This window comes from Acartia tonsa, chromosome 7, assembly GCF_053477335.1.
Source record: "Acartia tonsa isolate MP-2025a chromosome 7, ASM5347733v1, whole genome shotgun sequence".
In the NCBI taxonomy this organism is placed as follows: Eukaryota; Metazoa; Arthropoda; class Copepoda; order Calanoida; family Acartiidae; genus Acartia; species Acartia tonsa.
This window is the reverse complement of record NC_137266.1, coordinates 6,770,733-6,781,125: the sequence shown is the minus strand read 5'-3', so window position 1 is coordinate 6,781,125 and position 10,393 is coordinate 6,770,733. Positions and strand designations below refer to the sequence as shown.

Below are 10,393 nucleotides of genomic sequence, written 5' to 3'. Positions count from 1 at the left end.
TAAATTTTTACCAAATTGTATCTTTTAATACTTAAGGACCAACTAATAGGACTTGTAAAAAAGCTTTGCTTCTAATTTAATAGAAAATTTGTTTTTGTGATAAATTTATTTATTTGTATATGTCAGTGTGTTTTTTTCAGTAAAGAAAACAGAACAAAAGTTTTACTCACAAAGTTATCTCTTTTCAAAGATTTTAAAGTAAAGTTGTAATAAAATATTTACTTTCCATATAGATGTATTAAAATTTGATTGGATTTTTACCAGAATTTGACAGCCTCGCGTAAGCCACGCGTAAGCCTCAGGTAAATCAACCTTATACAAATTTTAAAAATCAGCTAGAAGTCTAAACCTGACCTAAATATGGCGAGCCTGCTTTTCAAAAGAATTTTAAAAGCATCCATACGGGTTTAAATTTGAGTTCTAATCTGACAGCGCGGCTACAGAGCCCTTATTTTACTAATCAAAAAAGACTGTTTACAATTTTAGTAAATATATAAACGTATATACAACTCAATTTTGGGGCAGATTTATTTTGTTTATTAATAGAAAATCTTGATAATAAGTTAATATGTAATAGGTTGTATGTTTTCTAAGTAATACATTTTTTTTAATGATCATAGTTTTTTGTAGTATTTCAAAACTTTTACAAAAGATTTTCTTTACATGTGTTGTAAATGACACGAAAAGTTGGAAAAAGAAAAAGAAAATAATTAGTAAGTTACTTTTTAAGAAAACTTTTTTTCATCAGTATCCCTTCAACCCCCTTACCCTTCGTACTTGGCAAAAAAAAAAGGAATGTAGTGATGGGGGAGGTGGGGGGTAGCGGGGTATTTCACTAAATGTATTTCTCGTATTCATTCGAATCCGGTGGATAGGAACCGGTTCTCATCCATACGAAAAAACCATGTCTAGCATCGTATTATAAACCGCTTTCTATGAATATAAAAATTTACAATCATAAGACAAAAACCAGTTTTTTAGCCTATGCCTTCGGCACCTCGAGAATAAAAAAAAACTAGTTTTAATCTTATAATTGTACATTCTATATCCGCGGAAAGCCGTTTATAATACGATGAAAGAAATAACTATTCTTTTGTTGCAGTAATCTAGCCTAGGTTAATTAAAATCTGGGACTAATTATAATGGTATCCATAGTATGATTAGTGCTGTATGTAATTTTATCGTCCATTGGCTTATCCCTTTAGATCCCTAGATAACAGTCAAAAGCTAGTAATAAGTAACATATAAAAATAAACTCAAGAACGATGAATAATTTTTTTATAACATAATTTTTTGAATCTTATCGTTCACTGTTCACTTTATTATGAGTGGAAAAACAGGAAATAGATTAAAACCATCCCAATTGTTATGTAAAGGTTCCCTAAAATCGAGACCTCAAACAGTTTAGAGTTAGCGAGATATTAACAAACAAATAAAAACAAAAAAATTATATGGTAGGATTAATTTGTATGTTCATGTACTTTCTGATCACTGAATTAGCTAATTCAACATGTTTTATAAGTCAACAAGGATGACAACATCCATAAAAGCGAAGCACTGAAACGGTAGGACAAACGGACATAAACACTTGTATAGAGTAAAAACTGAATAATGATTTAATATAAATGTATAAGAGTCGAAGCAAAATTGTAAGTAAATTTGTTAAAAACTGCTTAGTACAGGATAATGTTATGGACTTACTTACATTTTTATGACTTGATTATAGAGTTGCTTTGCTAATAACATAATACTTTTTTGTCCCAGAAATCAGTATACCAAAAATCAGATCAATCGGATAATTAGATCACATACAAATTTGTTGTTAAAAAAGTAAAAAAATCAACATGTTTAAAATGGACGTACGGACATTCTGGTAGTGATTATAGAGTTGCTACGCTTTCTAAATTGTACATAACTATTACAGGAATCAACATACAAAGTTTGACATCGATAGGACAATTCTAACATGTCTAAATTAACGAAAAAAGCTATCCGTTACAGACGTACGGACGGACCGACCCTAATTATAGAAAACCTTCGCTTTTAAAAACAAATTGTCAACCTATGGTTGGATTGAAGCAAAGGGGAAAAAAAGCTTGTGTGCTGTTAAAATAATTAGCTGCTCTAAATGTATTATATAATTAATTCTGTGTCAGTAATTGCACACTCATTTTAGCATGCTTTACTTAATTATCATCAATAAAGAAATTAAGTGTACAAGAATATATAATTTTCTTTCTAAAATAATTTGGCTTAGACAATAAGGAAATGTAAAAAATACAAATCATAGTTAACAAGAGCAATTGTGGTCAAATTAACTTTATACATTAAAAAAAAATGTTATAAATAGCTTACATTGTCAATTAATATTTTCATAAAATTTAGGTATGACTGCAGTAAATCTGTTAAGGTTTTGAAGGTTTATTATTTGAAAGATTTACCTTAAAACCTTTTTAGGTTAAGATTATTTGTTGGAAAAGAACGTGTACTAACTTTTGTAATTTTTTTTAAATAGCTAGTCGGTGTTTTTAGTAAGTAGAAGATATAAAATGATTCATAGAATTTATATATGAAATCGTATTTTTTGTAGACCTATTATTTTTTAAAGTAATTTAAGTTTTTTAAAAATAAGTTGTTTTTAAGGTACTGAAACACAACAAAAAAAAGAAGAAAATTGCCATTATGAACAAAAATAGTAAGATCTTTAATTTGGCACCTTACTTTTTGAATTCTGTTGAGTAATTATTGAAAGAATCTATCTTGTTGAAGCCCGGTGAATCAAAACTTTGAACTTTGGGAGCTCGTTGCGAATGGGTTAAATAAAAATCACAAAAGTTAGGATACGTTCTTTAGAGACTTCCAGTATAAAAATTCAAAAGATTTTCAGAAAACGAATGAAAAAACATAGTTATAAAACTTTGATAGCTGTTAATGTCGTATGGATAAATCAGAGAATGATCATTTTAATTACATCATTGTCAGTATACTACTATTTTTACAGACGGACACTCAAATTGTAGAGACGTCTCGCTATGATAATAATTGTTCATTTAACCCTGATATCCTAGTCCTACAAACCTTTTAAACTGAAGTTAATTTTAGGATCTATTCAAGTTTTTAAAACAAGTTGATATTGACCTACCTCTTTTATTAGTAGCTACTCTATAATTCACTTTGTCCGTCAGTCAGTCAGTTCGTAACGCTATGGGGAAAATGTAATTTTCTCAGCTCCTATACAAGATAGACAGCTGAAATTTGTAGGGAAGATTCTTATGACATATGCACATCTAATCTATACAATGTTTTGTCCATCTGTCTGTTATTTAGGGTGCTAGATCGATTTCTAGGTTTTCAAGTTTGCGTGATCTTCTCAATTCCTTTTCAAGATAGAGGGCTAAAATTTTCAGGGATTAATTAATTTTAGATTCTACCTATTTTTACGAAGTTTTGATAGGATTTGTCTATTAATCTGGATGCTAGATCGATTCCTAGATTTTTAGGTTTTCTTGATTTTCTCGATTCCTATTCAAAATTGACGGCTAAAATTATCAGGGATGGAGTATGCTCATATTATAAATATTTCCATCAAGTTTCATAAAGATTTGTTTATTAATTGAGGTGCTAGATCGATTCCTAGATTTTTAGTTTTCAAGATTTTAAAGGTTGCGTGATTTTAAAGGTCTATTTTATCATGTTAAATGTTTATTGTATGACACTGCACTATAGTAAATTTTCCCAATATCCATTCATAATTTTTGAGCTTAGCTACATATGGATGTTATCATCCTTGTTTATATTATAAATGTTGTTTTAAAAGCCAGGGAGTAATTCATTCATAAAGCCATATCCCTCCCCTTAATTTAGAAATTACGTTTTTCATGTATTGGCTTTAGATCTTTCATTAGATCTTGATGGGTTAGAATAAACTAGAAGTGTCCAAACTATTTCGCCAATAATATTTGTATACTGAATTATAATTTTGATATTTATGATTTAGTGAATACATCTATTTATCGTCCATTGTCTTATCTCCTATGATCCCTGTAAATAGCGCACTAAAGGCATTAAATAAAGCATAATTGCTTTATAACTTAATTTGCAAAATACTATAGAAGCATTTAGCATACTTCATTTGCAAAGCACAATTTTATTCAATATATTGTGAAAGAAATGCTACATCATTATGAAACTCTAAAAGCATAGCTTTTATATTTATAAAGTCGGTCAGTCCTTTCGTAACGGATAGATCTGGTCGCTAATTTATGTATGTTAGAATTGTTCTAACAATTTACAACTTTGCTTGGTGATTTTTCAAAATATGGTATAAATATTAGATAATATCTATGATTTTTGCAATTAATGATTTTTAGATTAATATGACACAAAGATATAAACTTTCAAAGCTGACAAAAAATAATGTTAGTTTGTCCAACAGAAGTGAATCTCTTCTACAATTACAAAGTATTCAATGTCTCTCCCAAATCTTTGTATTAGGTTTAACCATCTTATAACATATATTAACAAATATATTTGTTTTCAGAAAAAAAATAAAAATCTGCTTACTATTGAAGTTGACAGATTATCAGAATGACAGAGTTGGAGGAAGTGGAGGTATGAAAAAAGTTTTGGTTTAATTTTTCCAGTATGGCTTTAAAACCGATTAATATCCTCTGGATTAGAACCGGTTCTAAGCCATATATCGTATTACAGAAAATTTTCTAAGATTATTAAAAAAATCATAAGATTAATGCCAGTTTTGTTAACCCGGGCTTTGGTCCCTCGGGACTAACAAAACTTTTCATTTTAATATCCGAGGAAAGCTGTCTTTATTACGTTTTCGATAAATATTTATCTGTTATGCTACTCTAGCAATTAAATGTGTCTGTCTGTCTGTCTGTCCGTCATGAACGTAACTTTGTATTATTTTACTTATTAACAGGTTTGATTCCTAGGACAACAAAGCACAATTTTATAAGCAAAGCATCTCTATAATCGAGTCCTAAATATGTAAATATGTCCTTGGACATTATCCTGTATTCAAGCAGTTTTTCAACCAATTTTTTTACAATTTTGTTTCGACATTTATACATTTATATTCTTATTATTCAGTTCTGACTTTTTACAAGTGTTAATATTCGTTTGTTGTACCGTTTCAAAGCTTAACTTTAAGTGATGTTGTCATCCTTGTTTTTTAAAACTTTTCTGGTAATTTTCATGCTGTCGATTATCCTTTTATTTGTTGAGGTGGTGGTTGAGAAAACTCAAAGAGAAATTGAAGATGAAATCAAGCGGAAAAAAGAGAGACAGGTTTATTTATTTTATGTATATATATATTTACTAGCGGCTAGGCCACTAGAGCCCTCTAGGGGCACTTGAGGAGGGGGGAGTTGAATTTGATAACCCATTTTAAAGTTTAGATTTTAAAAGAAAAAAGAAAAAAAATTAGGGGAGGGGGGCGTGTTGGCCACCCCACATTTAAATTTTTTTTGAGGGGAAATTTATGTAGGGGCGAAATATCTATCTATCTTTCTATTCTATCTATCTATCTATCTATCTATCTATCTATCTATCTATCTATCTATCTATCTATCTATCTATCTATCTATCTATCTATCTATCTATCTATCTATCTATCTATCTATCTATCTATCTATCTATCTATCTATCTATCTATATATATATATATATATATATATATCTATCTATTCTATCTATCTATCTATCTATCTATCAATCTATCAATCTATCAATCTATCAATCTATCGATCTATCTATCGATCTATCTAACTATCTATCTATCTATCTAGCTATCTATCTATCTATCTATATTTCTATCTATCTAGCTATCAATCTATATATCTATCTATCAATCTATATATCTATCTATCTATCTATCTATCTATATATCTATATATCTATCTATATATCTATCTATCTATCATTCTCTGTGTACATCTATCTATCTGTTATATATAAACCAGAGACAAATATTTAAATTAAAAGGTCAAGAGATGAAATATTAGAAAAGAGAATCTAACAATAGAATTTATTGGAAAATATTCTCTACAACATTTCTTTTTATTGCATTTCTTGTGGTTTTCAATAGAAATATTGCTGAAACCTTTTTATCATATGTATTCCTCTATTTAGCATTTTTTATTTTATTTTTTGTACATATTGCATTTGAAATATGAATTGATATAGAGCGGGTTAAGATTAATTTTAATAACTTTTTGATTGATTGGTCTATTTAGTTCAGAGAGTCGGGCTGAGAACACGCATTTTGCAAGCTCTCCCCGCCCTACCCCATGTGTTAAGCTCAGTTCTACCTTCCCCCTCTCTCTCAACTAGTTCCCCTCTCCCCACTGCCCGTGGTCACTCCGCAGTTGGAGGAAAGGGAAGACACTGTAGCCAGAGGGCACCTCGTATTTAGGCCTGGCAATGTGTATGTGTTAACGTATCGGTCAATTGTTAACACAAATAGTGAAAATAAAACATTAATGAATTAAAAAATTTAAATTTATGTGTAACCTAATCGCTTTAATTTAATCTAATGAACAATTTATAGTGAAAACACTCTCTAAATCTTTTTGATAATTTATCGGTCTGGCAACATTTTACCGGCGCAAAGTACTCCCGACAAATAAGCTCTCCCATTGGCTAACATTTTTTCGCGTCCCACTATTGGTCAGCTGATACACACTCACTCAGCGCCCTCGGATCCGCCATCTTCACTTCATCATGGCCTGTAGTACGTGTGACAACCCAGAATATTGGTCAAAATTTAAAACAAATTTGGACGCAGCTTTGGATGTTAAGTTTAAAGAATACGATGCGAATATAGCCAAGGTAAGGGATGAGCTTATTCATAGTACGTTTGCCAGTCATAAAACCGAAATAAACGATATTAAATTGAGAGTCTCAGATTTAAATGTTAAAATACAATCTATCGAAGGCATTGAAAATTTCGTCGATGCTAAATCTGTTGCAAGTGAACAAAAAGCGATTAGGACCACGATTACACAACAAAAAGACTATTTAAACTCTGTCGAATCGTCGAGAGAAAATTTCGTAAAATTTCAACTTCTACAAAACTCGATAAGAGAGCAAAGATGTCGCGATTGGAGTTGTAGAATAGTGAACTTTCAGCAGCCATGGAGCCGTGAAAATATCACTGAGTTTATAATATTCAGAAACATTATAAGGCCCACCCTTGAAGCCGCCGTTAAACGAGGGGAATTAGAATATATCCCCTCACATTTTTGTGATATCGTTGAGCGTGCTCATATGCTCCCATATACAAAGGGCCAGATCCCCGTTTTTATTTTTCGTTTTATGTCTAGATCCTACCTTGACGCGTGGATGAACAATAAGAAGGCTGTGCTTGACCGTTACAACGCCGAGGTCAAGAGGTTCAACCCCAGGAATAACGTGTCACCGGTCCCGTTCTTTCCCAACAGATTAGTCCAGGCGAAACAAGATATGTCAGACCTCAATAGGAAGACCATGACCTTTGTATATGCCACCAACCAGATTTCGAGGGCCAAAGTCGCTGGCCAATATGTTCAATTCCAACTCAAGAACGGCAGCCGCTGGATACGCTGCCTTAACCCGTTCGGCAAAGACCTGAAGGAAATGGCTCAACCCATACCTGGAAGCGAGGATTTTTTTCTGTCTGAGGCACCGCCAATCCTTCGTTTCAACAAGCTAACGCCTGAGGAAAGGAAAACATTCTTCTCGATTCAGGCTGATTTAACAGAAGATGACTTCCCAAGGCAGTTTAGTACAATTACTGCCCACCCAGCCAGCACGATTCAACATAATTTAACGTCTGCCCCTGCCCCAGCTCTTGAGGACCTGGCTGTGTTTCCTCCCATAGTTTCTGCTGTAAGTAGTGCCGCAACTGCAACCGCCGCACATAGTGCCGCACATGCCGCCGTTGCACCAGCTGCACAGTCAGTACCTGCCGCCGCCGCATCCGCCGCCGCCGCTGCCGAGGAATTCACTGCCGCACCTGCCGCCGCGCTCACCGCCGCACCTGCCGCCGTGACCGCCGCCATATCTACACCTACTGCCGCACTTGCCGCCGCGTCTGCCGCCGTACCTGCAGCATCTATTGCCGCACCTACCGCCGCACACGCCGCCGCACTTGCCGCCACGTCTGCCGCCGCATCTGCCGCATCTGCCGCATCTGCATTTGCCGTTGACTCAGCACCTTCTGATCCTGTTGCCACGAGGGCATTTACCGTTGACTCAGCACCTTCTGATCCTGTTGCCACGAGGGCCAAAGCTAGAGAAAGCAAGAAAGCAACAAAGGCGGTAATCTCAACATAGTTAAGTATCTTGTACAGCGAAAAAAGGTACCTAACTAAAAACATTCAGCATAGTTATTGTTTTTTTTCGGAACGATTTGAATATTTTGAGTTAATCCTGATCCATATGACGTGGACTTTATAGCAATAATAATGATATTATATATATATATATATTACTTAAATTTGATAGAGCGTCTATGTCGCATATTAATCTTAAAACTATGATCTCAATCATACCCCTGTTTTCTTTTCTTTTTCTGATTAACATATAAAATATATGGAACTTGTATGAAAATGAGTAGGGGGAACTAAACTAGCTTTTAAATGTGTTGCCACCCCCAACACACACATAAACTAAACGCAATCGGAATAAACATAGCAAATATAGTAATTTTTTTCGTTTCAACGATAATATTTTGTATATTAACTATCTTTATTTGTCCATTAATATCTACTGTGTTTCAGATGTCCATACTTGACGTTAAAACGATTCCTCCTGCGGTGCTCCTGGACCAGCTCTACTATGACAAACCTCCCTAATGAACAGATTAACCAGGATAACGGTAACTTAAACGATAACATTGGTCTAAATCTTATGAATCCGATTTACGGCGATTACTTTAACGACTTCGAAAATGAATTTGGAATAAATTGTGTTTTTTCAAGTGAACAAGGTATCGTACAAAAACTGAAAACATTCAATGAAAACCTTCTCAATATTTTTAGTATTAATTGTCAGTCATTACATTCTAAATATAATGATATTGTCTCCACTGTAGACTTCTTCAGACAACATGATATCCACTTAAATGTTCTATGCTTTCAAGAATTATGGCTAAATAAGGATGTAAATATGGATTGCTATGGAATTAATAATTATGATTGGCACGTTAAACTCCGATCAAATAACAGGGGGGGAGGGGTGGGTATTCTAGTAAGCAAATATTATAAAGTAGATAAACTATTTGATAAGTTCTCATTTAAAGAAAATATCCTTGAATCTATTTGCTTAAAAATTTCCTACAATGGCCTAAAATTTTGTTTATTAAATTGCTACCGCCCACCCAATCAAAGCAATGCTGAAATTGAGGAATTTTTTGAACTTTTTTTAGACTTGATTGATAGAATAGCAGCATTAAATATACCATACTTCATTGTGGGAGATTTCAATTTTGACCTTTTTAAAATAAGTAATATAAACAGCAATTCCATGAGAATTATTGAGTCTTTTTCTTTTAACGGTATAATAAATACTGTTACCAGAGCCACTAGAGTTACTAGAACCACTGCAACCCTTCTTGATTTGTTCGGGGTAGGTAACTTTATTCAAAACCTAATGTCATCTTTTGTTTTAACTTCAAAAATTTCCGATCACTTGCCAATTATTAATTCATTCCGAATAGACAAAGTAAATAAGCCCAAACTTCCAGATTTTTTTGAAAAAAGAGAATTGAATGATGAAAACTTTGATGCCTTAAACTATGCACTCTACCACACTAACTGGAATCACGTTTTAAGTCAGGACAATACAAACATAGCTTACGATAACTTTATTTCAACCTTTTTGAGACTTTATAATGAAAAATGTCCAGTTAGAAAAAAACGAAAAAACAAACGTACCCAGCCCCAGCAGCCTTTCATGTCAGATTACTTATTGCGTTGTAGATTGCATAGAGATATTTTGTACAGCAACTTTTTAAAAGATAAAACAATTGAAAATGAAAGTATTTACAATGTCTATAGGAATAATTACAATAGGCAAGTGAGAAGAGCAAAGATTGACTATTATAGAAAACAAATAAGGGATGCAAATGGAGATGGGAAAAAACTTTGGAAAACTCTTAAGGAAGTCATTGGGTTTAATAAGTCTTCCCCTGAGTGCACATACCTTCAAGTAGGCCCTAACAAAATTGAAAATGACCAAGAAATAGCTAACGAATTTAATCGTTATTTTAGTCAAATTGGGTCTTCCCTAAGGCCTGAAATTCCTTCCACCCCCAAAAATTTCTTTGAATACTTACCACCCCCATGTCAAGATTCCCTCTTCTTTGAACCATTGTACCCCTTCAAAGTTATTA

At 33.0% G+C, this 10,393-nt stretch overlaps 1 protein-coding gene across 1 annotated transcript in view; it reads left to right on the top strand.

Annotated features, from left to right (window-relative positions):
* The first annotated feature begins 4,514 nt into the window (after positions 1-4,514).
* Positions 4,515-10,393, top strand: part of LOC145324750 (uncharacterized) — a 58,622-nt gene continuing 52,743 nt past the window's right edge. The window contains exons 1-2 of the mRNA XM_080167358.1: positions 4,515-4,611; positions 5,245-5,307. Coding sequence (XP_080023484.1) covers positions 4,588-4,611; positions 5,245-5,307 — 87 coding nt within the window. The 5' untranslated portion in view covers positions 4,515-4,587. The remainder of the gene's footprint in view (positions 4,612-5,244; positions 5,308-10,393) is intronic.